This window comes from Setaria viridis, chromosome 1 (assembly GCF_005286985.2).
Source record: "Setaria viridis chromosome 1, Setaria_viridis_v4.0, whole genome shotgun sequence".
Classification (NCBI taxonomy): Eukaryota; Viridiplantae; Streptophyta; class Magnoliopsida; order Poales; family Poaceae; genus Setaria; species Setaria viridis.
Genome location: NC_048263.2, coordinates 7,743,249 through 7,766,614, shown reverse-complemented (window position 1 = coordinate 7,766,614; position 23,366 = coordinate 7,743,249). Strand labels below are relative to the sequence as shown.

Sequence of the window (23,366 nt, the reverse complement as noted above, 5' to 3'; positions counted from 1 at the left end):
GCGCAGCAGATCTGAAGCTCGAGAGTTTTGGTCGAAGTTCAGATCTTTCTAATTTTCAATTCTTTCAGCTTTTCAAGTAAAATTCAATACAGAACATGTAGCCCTATATATATATATATATATATCAGTCGTAAGTTCTAGTAACACTTTTCCACGACTTCATGTTTGAATTGGGTAAAAAATTCATCAAACATGGTGACGGTTTGAAAGCATTTTTTTTTTGAATCTCTGCAGCTCCTCTGCGTGCCTGCTCGCCGCCCCCACGCAGCTGCGTGCCTGCTCGCCGCCCCCACGCAGCTGCGTGCCTGCATCGCGCTCCGCCGCTTCTGCTCAAGCCACGTCGCTAGCCATTCCTTGCCACGCAGTTGCTTGCGCAAAGACCCAAGCTAGTGCTGGCCAGTCCTTGCACGCTCAAAAATTCGAGCAAAAGCTTAAAAGTAGATACATAAATAAATTCATGGAAGCAAATTGAATAGCTGGCCCAATCCAAACATAGCACTCTGTAAATATTTGACCATGTCCCTTGTTGTTTGCTCTATCTTCTTATGTGAATTCCATTCCCGTTTCTCTGCCATCTGTTTCTGAAAACTCATGGTTGTGCTCCTTCACATATGTTGAAATGAACCAACCATCATCTTCTGTACGGTGCAGCCTACTCATCGCCTTGCAGTGACAGCCTTTTGTCTTGCTCTTGGTCCTTTTGTCGAAGCCCTGCACAAGGCCAGTAGCAGGTTAAAAATGATTCTGATCTAAATTTATTGAACTGGTCAAATAAATGTTACCAGTACATTCCTAACCATACCCAGTACCTGTCTCTGGCAAACAACTTCTCTCATTGTTTGATAGCCCTCGTTGTTGAGGACCCAACTTCCTTTCTTCGCCCCTTGGAATAAGTACTGACCTTTTTTTCCATCCTCCCGTGTTACTTTCTTCGCCCCTTGGAATGATGGTACTATTTTCCACAGCATTGCCAACACCTGAATCATTACTACACGCATGATTCACTTGTCCAGGTCCTTTATTTTCTCCAACTTTCACTAGTTCACTAGTGGAATAGAATACATCCCAGTCATCTGTTTCAATCCCAGTAAGATTCTCCATCAGTATCTGGCATGCATTCTTCACTTTCCAGGTAGCCAATGTCCATGTGCCGTTCATCGGTTTCGTTATTAGCAGTGTCAATAGACGGACTTGCATTGTCTGAATCTGGTCCAATTGCATCTCCACCATTAGTATTTGTCACTGGATTTTGCTCTTCTGGAATACTAAATGGCAAATTTCCATGCGCCACACCATACAACAGTTGTTGGTAAGAACAACCTATACCTGAACAGTTGGAAAACCAAACATCAGCATGTAGTTCATCACCGTGAGACCATACAACACTGGAGATAACATCAGAAAATTTACTGAATTACAATGACATCATATTGTAATCTCAATTAGGAAAACAACAATCAGCAGCATAGTAGAGCTGTCATGTAAAGGGCAAGTCTAGGATTACTTAGTTTAGTTGGCCTATTAACCAATGACATGAACTTCACAATTCATTTATGGACTAAACACTGATATGAAAGTGTTACTTGGTGATTTATCAAATGAAGTAAAGTTAAACAAAGTGCTACTTGGTGATTCTCACTATGCTTCCTTGAAAGGGTTAAGACAAACAGCAATTATACATTGTTAATAATTCAAGCTGCATCCAGAAATTGTACATACTAGTCAATTAATTTACTATGCCTATTTTATTGGCCCTGTAATCATCATTCCTAGTTTACTGCCCCTGTAAGCATCAATAACGAGGCAAGATGTAGCATTGTTCTCACTTGCTTAACAATAACTTCGTAGAGATCTGAAATAAAAGCCAAAATTGCCAGTGCTCCATACCAATGTTTGCAGCTGGGAAGACAAAATAATATTGGCTTTTCAAGAGAACATCTAAGCATGAAACTTCACTTACAAGACAGTAGTACAGGATCTTAAAGAAAAACACAGTTGTTGATTATTACCTTGGTAGTTGTGGAGTGTTTATGCAAGAGACACATCATGAACATCTAAGAATGAGCCCGCTGAAGATTTCCTTGATTCAGCGGAACACCGTGCTGCTGCGAATTAGCAATGTACCTTAATCCCCTGCTCCAACCCATGATTAAATCATCACAGCAAGGAAGGCACCACGCCGGTTCGCGGAGCTTCAATCCCACGCCGTAAGCCCCAACTCCTTGGTTCCAGGCGCACGGGATCTGAATCCCCAGCACAATGACCAGCATCGGAGGCGCTTGGAACACAACTGCCGCCTGCCTAGGTCGGACAGCCGTCACTCGAGGTCGCCAAGCCGTCAGCACACTGCAGCTTGGAGGAGGTGTCTCCGCCGTCACCTCCGTTGCCGCCAAGGGAGAAGAAGGGAAGGACAACCAGTCCACTTTCTGCGGCAGGGAGAACAAGGGAAGGAGCAACAACGCGAATTCATTCCCAGAATCCCTGGCTTTCATGAATCTCGAAGCAAGGAAATGTACCGATGGACTAGATAACTCGTGTGGCCACAGCCACATGAGGAATATCCATGTCCGAAAAAACCTGCGACTATGCCTAATCTGCAGGTATCTTTGACACCACATCAACACCAAAAATGCCAAATCTTCTGTTGCAACATCAACCGAATGAGATGTTTGGCTTTCCAAATTTTAACACATCCATGCAATGCAAAATCTCCTTTCGAATTCCTATACATTTGACACTTCATGTTCATGTATTGATTTTCACTGAGTCATTCACTCCAGTCTCCAATCTCAAATATGTGTGGCGGCCTGACGGGTGTACTAGTGCAAAAGCAGTCAAGTACATTACATTAATCACAAATACTGGCATCCATTTAAGTTCATGATTCAATTTGTCATGGATCAAACCAAACCACATATTACCACATAGTAACCAGGACCTACACTGCCATATGATATGGGGCATCACCTTGACGAGATGGTGGAAAGGAATAGGGTATAGCAGCATCTTCAACAGAGGCATCCAAAACATGGGCAATACAGGCGGGCGCAGCCTCCCAGGATGTGAGGCAACATAAAAAAGGGATCAAAGCAGATCATTTTGGATAACTCCTTATGCAGGCTTGTGCAGCTGCCCAACCCTGCTCCACTTCTCTAGTTAACTTGTGTCTCTGGACCATTCTTCTTTCATACCGTTTCTTCAGAGCTGTGGGTAGTTGGATGAACTCCAGCTGCTCTAGATGGTAATCTGGGAGCAGAAGCCCTCCCAAACACTGCCCTAACGCTAAATGATAATCAAAATTGATTGATGCAAAATGCAGCATGCCTGAAATATCAGTACACTTTGCATTTGCAATATATAGGCTTTGTGAATGTTTTGGCCACAAGTTGTGTGTCATGCATACAATTAACTATTATAAGAAGGTGTCATGCGTGTTGGCAGCTTGAAACCACCAATCCATAAGATGGTGAACAGTTTGCAGAATAAGTGACAATTGATGCAGAGTGAGAATGAAAGGATAGATCTTGAAATGTTAGTTTCATACTTCAAATTCTGATGCTGTGGGAAAATTATTTTTCCTGCAGGCAACTGATTCTCAGCTCAGACAATGGTAGGGTACAAAACGAGAAATTTCAAGATTTGGGTCTCAATTCGCTACATGACATTTCTGAATTTTGTATTTTATATTGCCCTCAAACTTTGCAAGAAGGAATCTGATAATGTTGCCAATGAGCCAAGCTTAAGTCTTCCTACAGCAATTCATGTACCAACCAACAGAAAGAAGATTGAGAAATCACCATTCATTCAATCAACTGGAGAAGCACCTTGGCGACATTCGTCCTCAGCTGGTCAAGCTTTGCGCTCGCCCTGGCCTCTGCCACCCGCTGCATCTTCACCTTCGCCTCCAGCCGTGCCGCCGTGTCATCGCCGATGCGCTCAAACGCCCTCTTCAGCAACCCGGCGGCTGCAGCGCCGCTCCCTGTGTCAATCGCCTCAACCTCTGCTGAGAGGCAAGGGTACAGCCCTGTCAACTCGCCGAACTCCCTTGGGTCCTTGCGCACGTCGGCCGCACGGGTCTTCTTTTCCCTCTTTCCCTTGCGCGTGCCCTCCCAGATGAGCTTGGAGAGCTTGTAGATCGTGACATCGTCGTCCTTCACTGGGATGGTGCCGCGGGACATGCGGAGCACAGCATTATCGTACCGGGAGCGGAGTGCGCGCAGCCTCCTGGAGATCTCATCGGCGCTCAGGCGGTCCTCCGCGCGAAGGCGGCCGCGGAGCGCCGCGGCGAGGTGGTTGGGCGACGGCAGTCGGCCGTGCTTCTGGCGGTGCTCCGAGACGGCCTCGAGAAGCGCGATCTCGTCGGAGGCTAGCCACGAGCGCACGGGGAGGCGGGGTTTCTTGGAAACGACGGGTTCGGACCTGGAGGAGCCATCCGAGACCACTGAGGAGGAGGTGGAGGCATCGGATGCGGAAACAGAGTCGAAGGATATGGAAGGCGACGACAGGGGACTCAAGTGTTCGTCGGAGACATTGGTGGTGGTAGTGTCGTCGGAGGACGCCGTCGATAGTGGTGAAGCCAGGATTTGAAAGTTGGGTATTCCCATCTAACAAAAAAAAGTTCACAGTAAAAAAATCCATAGTTCACAGTGTGTCAATACCGACATCCGATAATCAAAGAAATAAAGGTACAAATTGTTCAAGTCTAAGATAACATAGAAGAAACTAAGCAAAGTTATAAAATACATAAAAGAAATTACATAGTAGCTCTAACTTTTTATTTTGATTCCTTCATGACTTGGAAGAGTAGCTTTAACTTTGCGTTCCTTCATGACTTGAAAGTGGTTTATAATATCACCATCCTTGACTTTCAAAAAGAACTCACACTCAATAAATTTGACCAAGCAATCATTCAAGTATTGATCCCCCATCTTGTTTCTCAATTTATTCTTCACATAGTTCATAGCGGAAAAGATTCTTTCAACACTAGCTGTTGCTACTGGAAGTACTAGCACCAATTTGAGAAGCTTGTAAACAACATCATGTCTATTATGCAACTTTGTTTTAACAAGCATAATGGAAAGCTCAGCAAGACTTTTCACTTTTCTCTTTTCTGAACCTTTCATCTCTACGCATCTCAGTGAGGAAGAGTTTAAGTGCTGGTGGAAAATGGTTTATCTCTGAGCTTGAGAAATCATTAGGATAATCAACTGCGCAAGCTTAATCAACTTGTCTTTGTCCCACTAGTGAAGTTATCTATAGGACTAAATGCAGCCATACTGTCACACTTTATTTAACAATCTCTATGATTTTCGATGAATGAGCCTGTGGTATGCTTACTATGATTCTATGATTATGAAGAACATCAATTCAATTTTCTACCAATCTACCCAACAGAGACTAGTGCAGAGAGCAGAGTCCTCACCTCACCCTGTTCAGTAGTCCTATTGCCGATGCCAATGCCGAATGCTGCCCGCCGCCGACCGCCGTGATGCACAGATGCAGGAACGGGATGTCGCCGGCCGCCCGGCCGCTCAGCGGGTGGCTGCTGGCCTGCGGCCTGCCGCGGTGCCGCCGCCCGCCGCGGCCACGGGCCACGGCAGCCCCCTCACCCCTCCCGCGGCCGCCTCCCGTCGGCCTCGGCCCTCGGACGGCCGCCGGCTCGCCGCTCGCCTGCTAGGGTTGGGGATTTCGATTCGATTTCGTTTCCGCCGATTGGGGGAGCGAGCGGCCGATTGGGGGAGAGGCAGGCAGCTGGTGCCTGATGGGCCTTTTGGGTGAGTGGGCCGGCCTGGTAGGAGGAGGCGACGCAAGGAAGGTGGGGGCGTCCCTGCGGGCGAGGCATATCTTGAGAGTGGCCAGCGCCTTGAACACGCCGGCGGCGTGCTGGGGCAGTACTGGGAACCGCAGGACGCGCATCTTCAGGTCGAAGCTCATGGACGTAGCCCTTTCGCAGAGGGAGAGCGCGGGGAGGTGGGTCCAGACGCGGCGCCAGCGGCGGGAGAGGATGCTGGTGCGCGCGGCGGCGGCGGCGGTGCCCGGGAGGCGGCTAAGGACGTCGTGGAGGAGGTGGTCTGGCAGACCGCTGATGTGGTCTACTGCCCCGCCTTCGGGGCAGCCGCCGGCGTCGGCGTGGCTCATGATCGAAGATTCGCTTCCGAGGGGGGTGGAACCTGCTGCGTACTATACGGTTGTTCCGTCGTGCGACCGGATCCCAAATTGACAAGAACTCCCATCTTCTTCCTTTTTCCTTGCATGAGACGAGTTCAGAAGGTACGCAAACTTTGAATCCGTTGTTCAGAAGGTAGATGACAACTTCAGAAGCCATCGGGCCGCAGCTAGCTAGGGAATGGTAGCATGAAATATTCTCAATAGCAGGAAATGGCACTGGAAGAGTTGCTGAAGATACTACAGATGCAGAGTGTTCCATTGTAGTATCCATTTTTGGATGCTTAAGAAGAAGGCAGCAGAAGAGAGAAGCAGAAATTATTTCACGATGTGTCATTATTTCACTTCTATCAATCGGAGATGAATCAAATCGATCTTTTCTAGCTTCGGTATGTAGTTAACATGGGTTCACATTTGTATGTGCTGCCAGAATATTGAAAGAACAACATTTTGAACTGTTGTTTCGTGACGAGCGGTTATATTTAAGATTGATGGCGAGTACTGGTTATATTGAACTGAAAACGCCTATATCGTTACCCAATTCTCCCATTGGAGGCTGTGCTAGCTGCTTTATTTGCCTGAAAATTTTGACAATTTTTTAACCTTCTCTTTAACATTTGGATGAGAAATGATAGCGTCGCTCGTCCCCGTGGATGAATAACGGAACAAGTAGGTAGCAGTAGTTGTGGGATTGTGGCATTGCATGATCCAATTCGAGCTTTTACTTTCTTTTTCACTTGAAACCAATCCACTGAGTTTTACTGCTATTACACATCACAAAAGAAGAAATCCAAAGTAACAAGTCACGTGATTTTTCACGCATAATATGCGAACCCGCAACCTCTTGCCTCGTGCATAGTTTCCTTACCATCTCACATGCACAGCATATCTGGATGCTATCATTTTGTATTCACCCATGGGGGACCCAATCGAGACTAAAGTCCTAATGGGCTTTAGTTCGGATTTGTAACACCAACCAGGATTAAAGTGTCATTCACGGGTTACGAAATCTAGATCCGAGACAAAAACCTCTTTAGTCCCAGGTCTAAAAACGATCGAGATTTTTGTTGTGGGTGTGACAAGTACATACTTTATTTAAATGAATACACACATTGCATATATAAATGATGATGTCATTAGTGGTTGATGAGCTTATTCTTTGGTAGCATCACTGGAAAATATTACTACCGTATATATGGTTTGTTGCCTTTGGTAGCATCACTGGAAAATATTACTACTGTATATATGGTTTGTTGCCCCATTGCAACGCACGGACACTCACCTAGTAATGATGTTATAAAATACTACTCCTTCCATTCTCTTTTGATAGGCATATTTCACTTTAACACAATAACTAATATTTTTTCGAATGGTCACCGGAAGGGAGAGCATCCCCACCTAAATTGTATTGAACGATGTGGCTAGTTACAGATCAACAACTTCATTTTAAAAAAAACGAGGCAAAAACCAAACATTGCTCGGTTAATTTGGGGAAACCGGGCTACCTAGCTAAACTAGGCTTTAAACACTACGTCCAAGCACAAGGACGGACTTTGTATCATTACCACAGATAACAACACCTCATCCTAGCACAAAGGATGGAATTGTGGCATAACCACTAATAATAACACCCGCCCTAGCACAAGGGCACGAAACGTGGCTAAACCACATATAACAACCAATCATAACTCAACTTCAAGCATCGCCATGGCCTCACCCTGAGCTTGGTAGCTGCAATTACCTTTGAGACCTCAAAAGATGACGTCTACATGTAGAACATGACGTCAAAGACGCCATCGTTGCATATCCGGTGGAACCGGAGCATGATTTTCAACCAAAACCCTCTCATAGTTGCAATAGGAGCACGACGACACCTCCAAGAGGCGTCGAGGACGTCATCGTCATCCGCACCAACAAGAAGTCGCGCATTGCTTTCGCTTTGAGCTATCCTACCAAAGCTGCAAACACCACCTCTGCAAGACGCAGTTGCCAAGATGAAAACGCGGCCACCCCTTCGAGCTAGCAGCCCCCACCGGGGAACCACCAGATCCGGCCATGGACAAGCTGCCAGCGCAGCCGCCGCAACACGCACCTGCTGAGATGAAGACACAACAGCCCCAGCTGCACTGTTGACAGCCAGATCCGGGGGCCATGAGGTCGGATCTAGCCATGGAGGACCGCACGGAGAGTGCTTGGACGTTGCCTGGCTGATTTGCATCTTGTAAACTGACAAGAGATTGGGAGAGGGAGGAGGCAAAATGAGGAGGAGCGTGGGTGCCAGCGAGCCGCAGGCCGCTTGCCGTCCACGGCGGCGACGGCCAGGGATGAGCTTCGCGCGGGGCCTTTGGGCTGGTGGCGGCGGTCGCCCATCCCGTCGCCCTGCGAGGCAACGCGGAGGGGTACGAGCGGTGTTTTTCTCTCTCCCCAAGTTGCATTAGTTCAATAACTAATAAAAATAACATTGCTTATCATCTAATCAATGCAAACAAGTTTTTTTTTTTCATTAGTCCTCCAATTGTTGATGCTATGTCTCCACGTTGTTGATGCACTGTATTGCCGCGGTCCACATTATTAGTAAATATAGGACTATCATTTGTGAAAATCTAAATTTGTAAATATGTCTATCAAAAGAGAATGGAGGGAGTAGCAATTTTGACGAGGCGATAGCCGTAGCCGTTCAGGGGCGACTCATGGGGCAATGAAATCGCGCCGCCATCAACCCTCCTGACGGTGCGCCTCTACCCGCCACCACCGCTCCAGCTGTGGCGAGCTTCAAGCCACAGAAGCAGCTCCCAACACCTTGAGATATTTCTTGTTGGTGGAATCATTTGTCTGGTGGTATTTCTATCTACCTCTTCTGCAATTTTTTTTGCTTCCTTCCAATGAATTACATTAGATGTTGGTACTTTGGAGCTTGAATGTGCTTTCAACAATATTACCATCAGCTTAGGGGGAGGTTGTTGTGTCCAGTGAGCTTTGGGTTGCAATTGATAGACCTGATCATAGCTTGCAACACATCAGGTCAGTGATATTTCATGCTACAAGAACAAGAAGAGGAAGGAAAAGGTTTCCACTGAATCAACCATTTCTTCAGTGGTGGATATCATTATAGGAGGAAGAACTACACCACTGCAACAGAAGATAGAGGTTGAGGTGATCAATGAAGCTGATGAGGCTTCGGTAGCTAAGGAATCAGTTTATGAGTCTTCTATCTTGGTAACTTTCTACGTTTTCTCCATAATTTTCATAGGTTGGGTTGGTTTTTATAGTCCTTAAATTGCATTCTTTTTTCAGAATCTTGCTCCTGTTGGAAGAGATGCTTTGTCATGAATCAGGTGTCGAGACTTTTACTCAGCATGCCATCTTTTTGCGGAGACTGGAGCCTTGATTGTGTGGCAACCACCACCTATCCCAGAGGAGATGGTTGCCCTTGCCCATGATCAGTTAGCCCCCAAGCAGGATTCACAGACTTTTGGGCCTCCAGCGACCTCTGGTACTGAGTACCAGCGACAAGCACCAGCTGTACAAATGACAAATACCTCGGTTATGGCAAGCAGCTCATTCCATGCTAGGATAATTGTACAAGATGATGATAACCTGAGTGGAGATATTCTCGCATTGTTCAATGAGGTAAACACATTTCTTCCACGAGTTTGATTGAAGGTAATGACTATTATTGGTTGTAATTTTCTAACACGTATTCTAGAGTACTACAAGAATCATGGGGAGATATGACGCTCACATAAGCCAATTGAAGGGAAAGAACTCCAAAGTAATAGAGTGAGCTTCCTCAAAAGTTTCTTTAATAGAATTTTGGCCCTATGAACAACAATGTGTAATCATGTATACTTGTTACTTGATCACACCTATAGGCAATTGGAAAATGAAAGAGCAACTGCCCTTGAGAGGACAAGAACGTTTGAAGAGAGGCACCAACAAGAATTGGAAAATGAAAGAGCTGCTGCTGAGAGGACAAGAATGCTTGAAGAGAGGCACCAACAAGAATTGAAAAAGAAAGAACAGCTGCTGCTGAGAGGACTAGAATCCTTGAAGTGAGGCTCCAAAGGGAGTCCAAAATAGCCATGAGTCCTAGAAACCAAAGGCGATCCTTAAAAGCACAGAATGCTAGACTTTATGAGTTCTTGCCGGGTGTGGCATTTCTGCTTAAATTGCACGATCAAATGGCTGGGGTGTCTCATTCTTTGGGTAATGGTGAAAATATCAAGCAAACAATATGGCTGACAGGAGTACTGCTTAAATATGAATGTGATATGTTTTCGCTCTTAAATGTTAGAATTGATGCGTGGTAACAAGTAGCCACTAAAAACCTTCTTAAACTTAGGAAATGTTAAATGCTGGATATAGTTGTTATGGGAACCGAAAGGAAAAAAAAAGAATATGGCAGTATTTGTGTTGGTATAAAATGTCATTAGCAACGTACGGGTATTTTACTAGTTATAATATAATAAAAGATACTATCAGATTTGATTTCGCATCGAATCCCATCCCGCTAGGATCCCGTCCGGCCGTCACTGAGCAAACGGGCATGCAGTCCTCTGGACCGCCGTCGTCGTCGAGGGCTCGAGACAGCAGTACAAACGTGGAGGCCGCAGAGCAAAAGGAGACCCCAACCAAAAGAGTACTCCTGCAGAGAGGACAACGGTGCAGCAACGGCGACGAGCCTACTCACCCATGGCGACAAGAAAAGCTTCACGTCAGTATACTCCTGCTCGCTGGCAGCGAGAGAGACTGAAGACACTGTGCCACTGTGCTCATCATCTCTCTCTAGATCTTTCTCTCTCTTTGGCTTTTGGGTAGCCGATGATGTCGCGGCGTGCTAAAAATATGTCTAACAACTACGGCTCCAATCTGTTCAGAAAATGTGCAAGTACCATTCAAGATGGAAACCTTCTCCAGCTCCACTCACTTCCCTCCATAGAAGGAGCTTCCAAATCTCTACTATTCTTTAGATTAATGCGTTGTACTCCAAAGCTGTTGTTTGCAATGGATTTCGAATAAAGAATTTGTTCTTATAAAAAAATTAGAGCAAATTCATGCATGTTCCATGTTTCTATCAATTAACCTAGAAATTCCTGACCCTCAAAGGACCTTTATCGTTCAAATCTTGAACAAACAATCTCCATCTTCTGTGTATTCTGCAATTTGGAGTCTTGTTAATATAGCTACTGGGTTAACCCCACCTAAATCAATAAATCATATGATGCGGAATTGGTTAACGGGCATGGAGAATAAGACAAGAAGTTTGATCTCTGTGGGGTTCCTGCTCTTATGTGGGTGATTTGGTGTGCTCATAATGATATGATTTTTGAGAAAAAAATTCACCTCTTTTATACAGGTTGTATTCAGGGGAGCTTATTGGCTGCGATTTTGGTCCTTGTTACAGTGTAAAGATACTAGGGAATCAGTCCGAGCGGCAAGCAAAGCAGTGGAAGTCATCGTTTTGGATATCTTCGCTAAGAATGGATGGAGAAGCAATAATAAACTTTACTTATGATTTTCCTTAAAATTGGTGAACTATTATTTCTAATTTGGTGATCACCTTTGAACCTGAATTTGCTGTAACAACTCAGCTGTGTGTGGTTGCTGAGGCTAGAGATAATTCTATTTTCAAAATAAAAAGTGTTCCGCAAGCCAACCAATGTGAAGAAAGCATGCCAAATATGCAGCAGGCAGCCAAGGAGTAGATGACAACTGGTCAGCTGTTTCAAATGACTTGTGATGGTGAGAGAAAGGCCAATCTTGTGACTCGTGATGTGAGAGAAACCGAGATTATCAACGCATCTCATCTTGACTGCATACATGGAGTGGTTAAACAATACCATTTCACTCATGGTGCATATATAGCAAAAATGTATGCCTGAAAGGTGCAGGTTGATAACATTCGTGCATTCCTTGTGATATTGGAGATGAACAAACCAGAACATCAGCATGATATGTTGCAAATTAAAGTGGTTCCCGACTCCTAAATTAAAAAACCTCGATATCATTGAACTCTTAAACAAAGGATCTCCATCTTTCATGTGTTGCATGCCTACCATTGAGAAGAAAACACGTCAAAAAGGGCAGCAGGGCAAGCAGGCAAGGAGTAGATGGCAACTACTAGTCACCTTAGCTTTCCCGGCCGAGTGATTGGCTCAATCAAGCATCCAAATCTTGTGAGGTCGAGAATCCAAGGTGATCAATACTTCACTGACGAGAGTGGTTAATCTAATTAAATACCTCGTAGACTCTCTAGCTACCTCGTTCATTGTGCATATAGAAAGAATAGATGGCTGGAAGGCTCAGACTAATGGCTCTTGATTTAAACTAATCCATTATACATACTTAAAAGTTGTTCTTTGAGATGGATTCCAGTATAGAAATTGGAGTTATGAAACGCCATGGAGCAAATTCATTGCATGTTCCATGCTATCAAAGCAAAAATTCCGGACTCCTGAAGGACCTTGATCATCAACTCTTAAATAAAGGATCTCTACCTTCCATGTGTTCTGCATGCCTACCAACGTGAAGAAAACATGTCAAATATGGAGGAGGCAGGCAACTAGTAGATTGCAGCTTGATTGCCAGCCATTTTGAATGAGTGGCTAAATATATGCATCCAAATCTTGTGAGGTGAGAGGATCCATACACGTCTACTTCATTGATAAGTGGCGCGCTAAATACCTTCCCTGCACCTCCCTATTCGTGCATAGAGAGAACGTATGGTTGAATAATTGAATGTGACAGCATGATCACCTTCATTATTGTCTGGGACATTGGAGATGAACAAACTATGGCATTAGCATTAGGAGCTCTGGTATTCCCATTTTGGTTGAGGCACAGAAAATAGCAAGGGGAAAAGATTTCAGCTCAATTGGGTCTGCCTAAACCGAACCAAAGTTCATCCAGTGTCTAGTTATTTGGTGAAAGGAAATCTTAATTGCTGGCACATTTGCCATCCGCGTCGCATTCGTCGGTAGTAGCACAAAAGAATAAGGAATAACGAATAAGTTGTCATTCAGATGATGAACTACTGTGAGTTTATTAGAGTACTGTACAGTAATTGTAATCTTTGCAGAGGGAAGTATGAAGCATGAGGTTAGTGACATATTTGTGCTCTGGAGTCTGGATTGTGCCTCTCTGAATAAGCTTTTAATTTTTCTTCTTTACTGCTAGTACTAGTATTCGCATGCGTGCCCAGCGACTTGTAGTATTCCCAAACCATGACCAGCTTAAGCGTTCTCTTAGAGAGCTAAGCATCGGAGTAGATGACAACTGGTCAGCTTTTTTGAATATATGACTGGCTCAATCAAGCATCCAAATCTTGTGAGGTGGGAGAATCCAAGGTGATCCATACTTCACTGACAAGAGTGCTTAAATACCCTTAATTCTCTCCACCTTCTTCATTTGTGCATAGAGAGAATACATACATGTCTCAATGGTTCAATCTGATAACTAACGCTCGTGCATTTGGGATATTGGAGATAAACAAACAATGTCAACAACAATGGAGGAGGCTTGCATTGGCTTCTTGTTGGCAAAGGCATTCGATAACAATGAAAGCCCTCATGTTGCAAGAGAATTTTTCAGCTGTATGGAGGTCAATTGAAGCAAACACTTACTCAGATCCATCTATTTTCTAGTATGGAGGCCAATTGAAGCAAACACTTACTCAGATCCATCTATTTTCTAGTTATTGGGGAGAAGGAAGTCTGTCTATCTCGCTTCGAATGCGCAGAACAGCACTAGATCTTAAGTAATTGTGGGAGTGGGTCTCCCTTCTTAATGAAGCATTATGATTTTATTATTTGTATGATATATGTGATTTTTAATAATTATAAGAACAACGCCAGCTGCTAAGGTCAGCTAATAAGGCAGATTTTTGGAATCAAGGACGAACTGCTGTGCTCAACAGCAGCAGCAAAAACACCGGCTCAAATCATAAGCAGCGTTAACGACACGTCAGCTAGATTCCTCGCCATCATCACCACCACCAACAAGAACAACGTTAGTGACTCGTCCTAAGCTTCTTTTATTAGTCTAAGCTCTAAATGACTGTTTAGAAATGCGAAATTTTTCATGGGGCAATGAGTTCATGATAGCTGAACAGCTGTTCTGAGTGACTGTAAATCATGCATTCCATTCTTTTCTTCTGAAGTGAAAGAAACACATGTGTTATTCACTGTTTAGAGTTCTTAAATACCCTGCACCTATATCATATTCTGAGAGATTGCTTGGTTGATAAAGGTGCAGCCTCAAATTTGGCAGGAAGCTAAGAGTTGAGTCCAATTGTTCAGCTGTTACTAATGATTAATTATAAGTTTATAACTGAATGAAGCACGTGAAGCTTGTGAGGTGAGATAACAAAACATAAATCCCCACTCCACTAATCAGATGATCTATATATTATATTTTTTTATTCTTGTGAGGTTGTCCATGTATGATGTGTAGTCTATGAATAATAATGCAAAGTAAATGATTGAAATCTGGTAGCACACAAAGAGTTGGTGACAGTCGATAGCAGATTTGAATAATTGATTAATCATGCATCCCATTCTTATGATAAGAGAGAAACCAAATGTGTGATGTCTGTTAGGAGTGCATAAATAGCCATGTATCTCATCTTGTGTTGCACGAGCCAATAGATGTCTAAAATCCCATGAGATATTGGAGATGAACAAACTACGATGATCCCTATTTCAAGTCTTCCTCCTCTTTTTGGCTGTTGATTCAGACTATGAATGTGATCATTCAGAAGATGAAGAAACTCGAACTCCTAATAAGGTGTGCATTAGTTGACCCTGTTTGTTCTCATTGTAGCATGCTTGTTACCCTTTCTTGCTTGTTCTTCACATACTCCTTTTTGTGTTCAACTAGCAACGAAAAGTGACCACTTTAGCTGAATTTTTGTTTTATTCCAGGTGACAAAAAAGACTTTAATGTGGCAAATGGGATACTCATTTGAGAAAGGATGCTACAAAGATTCATGAATGCTACAACTGTTCAAAGGAGAAGTTCCCCAATGTGAAAGACAAAGACCATATCCTAGCGAAAGCTGGTATAAGGACAATTGTGAACAGTGTGTTCTTCGAGAGTTTAGTACTTAGTAGACATATAACTCAGAAGAGAAAGATAGACTGCATGAAAATTAAACATCAAGCTGATGATAAAGGGTTGGCTGAATGAAAACATCAATCTTCTTTTTCAAAAAAAGAAAACATCGAAATATTATTTGCAGATACTCTCTCAGAGCAAAAGACTCATCTTTTGGCAAAGGCTGCAGAAATGCAACACAATGTTGCAACATCACAGCAGCTGATACAAGTAGGCCAGTGAGCAGGCGAAATGGATCCTACGACAGTGTTTATGCAGTGATTGGAAGTTGGAACTGTGCCAAGTGTGTTGTTGTTCCTACTGGTACGCATAGAGTAAAATGCATAATGCTAATGTAATGTTGGACCAGCGGGGAGCGTTCGTGCCACTGCAGCTCATGGGGCTGGGCACGCCGTGGTGCCTCGCCGTGGGCGCCGCGGTGCGCAGGCCGGTGAGCCATGGCGTGCAGCGGGTGTGGCAGCAGCAGCAGAGCTCGATGGCAAGCAGCCGGCGACGGCGAAACCGTGTCCGGCGAGGCGCGTCACGGCGCACGCGGGCAGGAGCCGGCGTCGCGACGAGCGCTCGCCGGTCATGGCCGCTGCAACCATTGGGAGTTATTGAGAGTGGACATGCATGACGGGGAGAAACCCCCGCGACGCGGCGGCGCTCCGGCGAGCCACGGAGAGCAGCGGATGCGGCGCGCTTGCAGCAACCAGGGGGGTCCAGGGTATGCACGGGATGCTTTTTGCATCCGGGATGCACCCAATTTTTTTTCCTCCAGGGGAAACACTGTCCACCCTCTGGGCCCATTGTAGCCATAGGATGGGAGATGTGCGGGTGAGATCGGCCGCGGATCGCATAAAGGATGCCGGTCGTCGTCCTCGCCAGGCTGGCCGGGGGATGGACGGCGCCATGGCGGAGGCCGGCTCTGGCCGGGTGGACCTCCAGTGCAGAGCGGCGTGGGGAGCTCCACGGCGAGCCCTGCCTCTGGAGCCGCTGGGCAACTGGCGCAGCTCCTCTGAGCTAGTCGTCGCCGCCGGCTGGGCCTGTCTTGTCTCCTGACGAAAGCTTGCCAAGGATTGCAACAGGGGACACTAGTGATGACAGAGTAATTCCTCATGTTCTACCCACTAATCCTAATGGTATATTTTTTAGACATTATTTTTTTTAATACTGCTCTGTTTCATGCATCTCCCCACCCGTTCCTTGATCATCCTTCTCCTCATTAATTGATTTTAATATATTTTTTTTATTATTGGAACAATGTTGTACCACAAATCCTACGTGTGAAAAATATTACATACTGTTAAAAAAATTACATGTGCCATTTATACAACCATTGACAATGAACAAGATCTCTCGCATTCACCGAACAAATTTGGGAACAGTCTGGAATATATGACTGGCTAGACCATGCATCTCAAGTTTCTGAGGTCTGGGATTATCCATATGTTTTGCATGTCAACCAACAATGTGAACTGAACGCCTCAAAATTTACAGCATACAAAGAGCCTGTGGCAGTTGATCAGCTGTTTCGGATGACAGAGTAATCATGCATCCGATACTTGTGAGTTGTGAGGTGATAGAAACAAAAATGTGTGCTTAATTCATCGATGAGTGTGCTTAAATACCGCTGCCAGCACCTCTTATCTTAGATTGCACACGGACGATTAGACAGGCGCAGCTTGACGATTCCGTGGGATATTGGAGATGAACAAGCTACAACAACCACATCTCGAATTCCTCCGGATCATTCAGAGTGATAACACTAAGAATGAGTGTGAATACGATGCGGAAGATGATCAAATTCTAACTCCCAAGAAGGTGTGCACCAGATAATTAAGTTGATGGTAATTGTTTCTTAAGACTCTACCCTATCTAATGCCCGTTTTGTATTTTTTTTAACAGTGTCACGGCGGAGGGCGCAGGCTTGGTGGCCTGGTGGGGACAGCATTCGTGGTTGCGTTCGTGGGCCTGCTTCGGAGTTGCATGGGGTTATCGCACAGCTGCTTCGCCGCTTATCTTCTGATGCAGGCTTGCAGCTGAGGTTCCAAGGACTGAACGCCAATGTGGATGCAATCTCGTCTAGCAAGTAGCAACTGAACACCCGTCTGAATCAAGCGAATTCTTGATTGACGAGCCTATTTATTTGTTGACAGTGCTACTTGCATTTTCAAAAGACAAAGCAGCTGGTGTCAGTTTCCTAGTAGCTATGCTGAATTTCCCCATCTTCTCAACCACCTAAAAATTGTCAGTTTTCAGGTAGCTTGGATTAGGCAAACTGCTGGGAATTGTAGTTCTAAAATTACTGAAATAAAATTTCAAGCGCTTGTTGCATTATCTGGTCTATGAAATTCTGAAGTCAAATGATGTATCATTAATAGCAAGTTTTCCTTCAATAGAAAAGATAAATATTACTCCTGCATCCAAATTTTGTGAGGCTATACATGTGTGTCCTGCATGCATGTCCATCAACAATGCAATGTAAATGATTTAAATCTGGCAGAACGCAAAGAGTTTGTGACAGTAAATCAGCTGCTGTTTTGAATAACTGATTAATCATGCACCCCTTTCTTTTGAGGCCAGAGAAACCAAAAGCGTGTTGTCTGATGTGAGTGCTTAAATACCAATGCACCTCTCATCTCAGAGTCCATGGGCAATAGGTGCCTAACAATTCCGTGGGATCGATGTTGGAGATTAACAAACTGGTAATCGCATCATAGCATCTCAACCCCTTTTTGGTCGACGACTCAGACGATGAAAGGTGATTATTTGGAAGACGTAGAACTTCAACTCGTATAGAAGGTGTGCGCCAGATATATAGTTGGTCTTCCCTAGTGCATATAACTTTGTCACTGCAATCTGCTGAAGTTGGCAGGAAAAGACAGTATTGTCCAACTGTGTTTGTTCTTTTTTTTTTATCGATCCTTGCATGTTTGTTACCCTTTTTTGAGTTTTGTTTTGTGTTCAACTACCGATAAAGCTTAGCACTTTAGCTGAATTTTCTTTTATGTCCGATGACAAAATGATGCTGATGTGGCCACTTGGATCTTCATGTGGTAAACTAGGCAACAAAGGTTCCCGCATGTGAAAACTAGCCAAATGAGAAATCCCACGATATGAAAGACAAAGATTGTATACTTGTGGTAGCTAGTGGAAAGACAATGTGAGGTCCCACTTTAGTTGTTGTAATAGACACACATTCCCAAATAAAATGATGGTTGAATATTCCTTCAGCGTTCAATGTTTAGTAGGTTGATACGTACTTCACAAGAAAGGCAAGCCTAATTATCAGCTTGATCAGAGGTCTTTTACAAATTGAATCTAAAGATGAAAAATTGAATATTCTTTAAGGAAAACAAATGAAAGAAAGTATCAAAATTATGGATAAATATTCTACCAGAGCAAAGTATCTTCGTCCTTTGGCAAAGTACTGCACAAGTACCAGAGCAGTGTGGAATTGAACAACAATGTGTGACTGTACTAATCAGTGCATTTATGTACTCTTGCTCTTTCACCTTCTTTGATGAAGAGGATGCATGGGTGTTATTAGGTGCAAATTGACAATTAGTTCCGTGGGATACTGGAGATAAACAAAAAAAATAATGATGATATGCTAAACATTATTCTAAAGGACACAAAATATCAAGATGAAGATTTGAGATGAATAATGGAGCTACCGAACCAAATGAAACAAGCTCTCTCGAAATATTTTCATAATTTCATCACATCTGTTGTATCACACCTGACTGCGTGTTTATTTACAACCAAATGATGGTAAAACAACTTGTTAGTAGAATATTAAAGAAATCATGCTATTCAGGACGTAATCATTTACTACTGTTCCTTTTATCTTTGATACGAACTCTGAGGCTACAGGATCTACACAATGGTGGAGTCCAATTTAGAGTTTGACAATGTTACCAAAATCGGCCTAGCCGGTTTGGGAAACCGGCCATGCTAGTTTGCCCAAGCAGTTCGGCAAACCTTAACCATGCCAATTTCTGTCATCAATAAAGTCCATGCCGGGTATATAAAGCTTTATCGTCCATTTTTTTGAGAATGCATCGTCATGATATATGAATACTCATCTCTTTTTTGGATAGCCTGCCCCCACTTACTCTCCGCATGCTTAATTTCTTGTTTCTAGCCTTCATCCTGGATATATTTTCTAGCTTAAACCATGCATCTCTAGTTTCACATGTTTGTGGTCATCCAGATGTTGTGCGTGTCTATTAACAATGTGAACTAACTAAACGCGTCCAAATATGCAGCACAAAAGCAGTTGGTGGCAGTTGATCAGCTGTTTCAGATGACCGAGTAATCGTACATCCCATACTTGTGTTGTGAGGTGACAGAAACAAAATGTGTGCTTTACCGATCGGAGTGCTTAAATAACTCTAGCTGCGGGAGCACCTCTCATCCTCATCTTAGATCATGCATGGCATGGCCGATCATATAGGTGCAGCTTGACAATTCCGTGGGATATTGGAGATGAACAAACTACAACATTCACATCCCAAATTTTGCCAAATCGTTCAAGGTGACAACTCCGAGGATGAGCATCGACATGATCCAGAATATGTTCAAATTCTAACTCCAAAGAAGGTGTGCACCACATAAATTGACATTTTTTCCTTAAGATTCTACCGTGTCTAATATAATGCTCTTTATTATTTTTTTGTTAACAGTGCCATCGTGGAGGACCCAGGTTTGTTGGAGCGGCCAAAGCACAGCGTGACGCGGCCCGAAGAGCCCCAACTGCCAGGCTGCAAGCCTGGAGCACTGACTGCCAAGCTCCGATCGATCCCAGAGCCCTGCCGGTGAACGTCGCTGGGCGACTGGCACATTCATATGGTCACGTTCAGCGTCCTGCTTCGGAGTTGCACGAGATCATCACACAGCTCCTTCGCTGCTTATCTGCTTCGGAGTCGCACAGGGTAATTCATGTCTCCAGAAGAATCTATCATTCAAGTCTTAAACAAAGAAGCCGATGAGGTTGTTGCGTTGCGTCAAATTTGGCACTGGCACCAAGCAAAAGTTGATGCCATTTGACTATAACTGAATCACAGCTCACAGCTCCGTACCCGGAGGGGTAAAAAAAAAACTCCACTCATCAACTGAGCAAAGTATTTTCATCCTTTGGCAAAGGATTGCACAAATGCAAACGCATTTGTTGCAAAAGTATCTGAGGCTTGCAGAGTTTGGAATTGCACAACAACGAGTGACTGCACAATGACGACTGTACGCCAGCGGGCAGGAAATAAAATGAATTCTACGCCAACAGTGTTTATGCATGATAATGATAAGCCTCGATGAGATGCAGAGCTTGGACGACGTTTGCCAAGCGTGTTGTTAATTCCTCTTATTATGAGTCAAAATGTTCATATAACATGCTAATGCAATTCGACGTTGTCAAGCGGAGCAGTCCGACGTGACGACCCAGCTGGATGGACAACCTTCGTGCAGCAGGGCTCCAACCAAGGAGGACACTGAATGCAAATACCGCGCGTCGTCGCCGGCGTACATCAGCAAGTTGCTCGTTTCGCTGGGCCGCCGGTGACTGTCGTGGTGAATGTGACGACTGTCGTAGTGCGTGGCCCTCGCCGCGCGTGGTTTGAGGCGGTCGGGGCCGGGGCGACGGGCATTGCGTGGCTGCTGCCAGGACACAGGCATGCGGCGGCGCGGCAGGAGACCTAGATGGTGCCTGCTCGGCGATGTCGTAGGCATGTAGCCTCGGTGGACGCGCGGTGGTCAGCGCAGGCGGCAGGCCGGCAGGGGCGTGGCGTGGCGCACGCGGCCAGGGATCCAAGGAGAGCTCACCGGTCATGGTCTCCTGGAGGACGGAGATGAGAGTGACAAGCCTACCTGATGCGGTGGCGCTCCGGCGAGCCATGGAGAGCAGCGGAGGCGTCGGGCTTGCGACGAGCAGGAGTGTGGGAGATGGACGGTATTATATTTGAAATACCGTCCACCCGGCCCTTTCTATCCGTCGGATGGTAGATGTGCATGGTGTCAGCGCCAGCGGAGCCATGCATGGTGTCCTCGCAAGGCAGTCGCGGCCCTCGCGGGAGCTCGGCGGCGCCATGGAAGAGGGCTTAGGCCGGGTGAACCGCGAGACCCGAGCGTGGCGCGGCAGCCGGAGGAGCCCGAGCTAGTGCCAGACTGCGAGCCCGGAGCATCGCCGGAGGAGGTCGCTCGCTGGGCAATGCAAGTGGCAGCCTCGTCGATCGTCGCATTCATCGAGAAAACCGGAGCTTCCACCGGCAGCCTGCTTTCTTCAGAGTTGCACCGGGTCATCATACAGCTCCAGACCGACGCACCGGCCTGCTTCGCCTAGCAACTGTCCAACACCCGTCTGAATCAGTTCAAGATTACGTTGATGAGCTCATCAGCTTGTTGATAGTGTTGCTGCTGTGTCGATCGTGCAGCATGGGATCCTCGTCACAAGATGCAGAAACATGTTATCGTCAAGCTCGATGATATAGTCTTCACAGCCCTGCATCTTCTGAGAAAAGAGAGCCAATGCAGAGTACATGCAGAAACATGAAACTGTCAAAACAAGCTTGGAATCCGGCACCGTGCGAAGAGTAGTTGCGACAGTTGGTCAGACGGTTTGAATGACAGTAATCACACGCATCCCATTCTTGTGGAGGGGAGATGTATGCATATGACTGATGATAGCCCTTAAATACTCCTGCAAATCATACCTTAGATAGATGGATTGCATATATGGTGAAAATTCAGTGGGGATATTGGAGATAACCAAACCATACAGATCACAATCATATGTCCCTTCGCTGCTTCTGGAAGATGATCTGTGAGACGAACAAATTAGAACTAGTCGGAAGGTGTATGCAAGATAGCTGAGTTTGCACCTATAACTTCTGCAATCTTGTCTGATGCTTTTTCGTTCTTTGTCGTTGTTGGCTCAAGCTTGCTTAAAGTTATGCAAAGTATGGAGACCGCTTGGCAATTATTTGAAATTTTTCTCAATTAATTAAAAGATTTTATTGTGATATTATTTGTAGGTTTTGTTAGTCACAAATCATAACAATGTTAATGGCTTGCCCTTTGTTTTAGGACTTTTGGCAGTGAGTTAGCCCTCTAGTCTCCGTGCAAAGATAATTCATAAGAAGCATCAAACCTTGAGGAATTAGTAGTTCTGTGCTCCGTAATGTGCTGATAATCATGTAACTGGCTGGTACAAGACGGATATATGTTTTGTAGTGGACCAAGAGTTTGTGATGGGGTAATTCTATGACTTTGGGGCTACAGTCTCATTCGCATGTATCACATTTTTTTTAAGATATGTTCTTGCTAAACTTATTAGTTTCTTGCTCTCTGCACGCTTATTAGTTTCTTGTTTCCAGCCTCTGTCTTGGGTATAGTTTTTGTTGATTGATAGTGAATGCAAGCTCTCAACTTGCCGTGATAAAGAACAAGAGGAAGCACCTAATGCACACTTCAAATTTGGCATAAATCTCAAGTAACTGACTAAATCATGCATCAAAAATTTGTTAGGCTATACATGTGTCCTGCGTGTCCATCAACAATGCAAAGTAAATGCTTTAATTGTGGCAGCATGCAAAGAGTTGGTGACAGTACAACTGTTTTGAATAACTGATTAATCATGCATCCCATTCTCATGAGGCTGGAGAAAACAAATGTGTGTTGTCTGATGTGAAGGCTTAAATACTGATGCACCTCTCATCTTAGGTTGTATGGGCAACAGGTGCCTAATAGTTCCGTGGGATATTGGAGATGGACAAACTATGATGGTCGCAAATGATATCTTGATGATTCAGACGGTGAACGTGATTATTCAGAAGATGAAGAAACTTCAACTCCTAGGAAGGTTAGGAAGGTGAGCACTGGATAGTTGACGTTCCCTTATGATTACAATCTTGGCCTGGCCCTATAATCTGCTTAAGTTGGCAGGAAAACGCAATATTTGTCCATCCCTATTTGTTCCTGCTATTGTAGCACGTTTTTGTTACCTTTTTCACTTACTCTGTTCAACTCCCGATAAAGTTTAGCACTTAAGCTAAATTTTCTTTTTATCTTAGGTGACAAACAAAAAGGTGTTGATGTGGCGACTTGGATCC

General features: G+C 44.7%; 1 protein-coding gene and 1 pseudogene across 6 annotated transcripts; one reads left to right on the top strand and one right to left on the bottom strand.

The window, feature by feature from the left end:
- Positions 1-369: 369 nt before the first annotated feature.
- Positions 370-6,398, bottom strand: LOC117845779 (uncharacterized). 6 transcript variants are annotated; one of them, XM_034726879.2, is made up of 5 exons: positions 5,423-6,398; positions 3,798-4,604; positions 2,010-2,426; positions 810-1,326; positions 370-711 (listed from the first exon to the last, which is right to left on the bottom strand). In XM_034726879.2, exon 2 carries the CDS (start codon positions 4,602-4,604, stop codon positions 3,801-3,803), a length of 804 nt encoding a protein of 267 aa, XP_034582770.1. In that variant the 5' UTR covers positions 5,423-6,398; the 3' UTR covers positions 370-711; positions 810-1,326; positions 2,010-2,426; positions 3,798-3,800. The 6 variants fall into 6 exon arrangements, with proteins under 6 accessions (XP_034582770.1, XP_034582756.1, XP_034582777.1 ...); XM_034726865.2 differs by adding an exon at positions 1,827-1,899 and having other exon boundaries at positions 2,010-4,604; positions 5,423-6,394; XM_034726886.2 differs by lacking the exon at positions 2,010-2,426.
- On the top strand, positions 5,464-10,482 carry LOC117853533 (uncharacterized; annotated as a pseudogene).
- The last annotated feature ends 12,884 nt before the right edge of the window (positions 10,483-23,366 follow it).

What these genes read in the sequence shown, in the direction of transcription:
- LOC117845779 (XM_034726879.2), bottom strand. Translation starts at nt 4,604, where the DNA reads ATGGGAATACCCAACTTTCAAATCCTGGCTTCACCACTATCGACGGCG.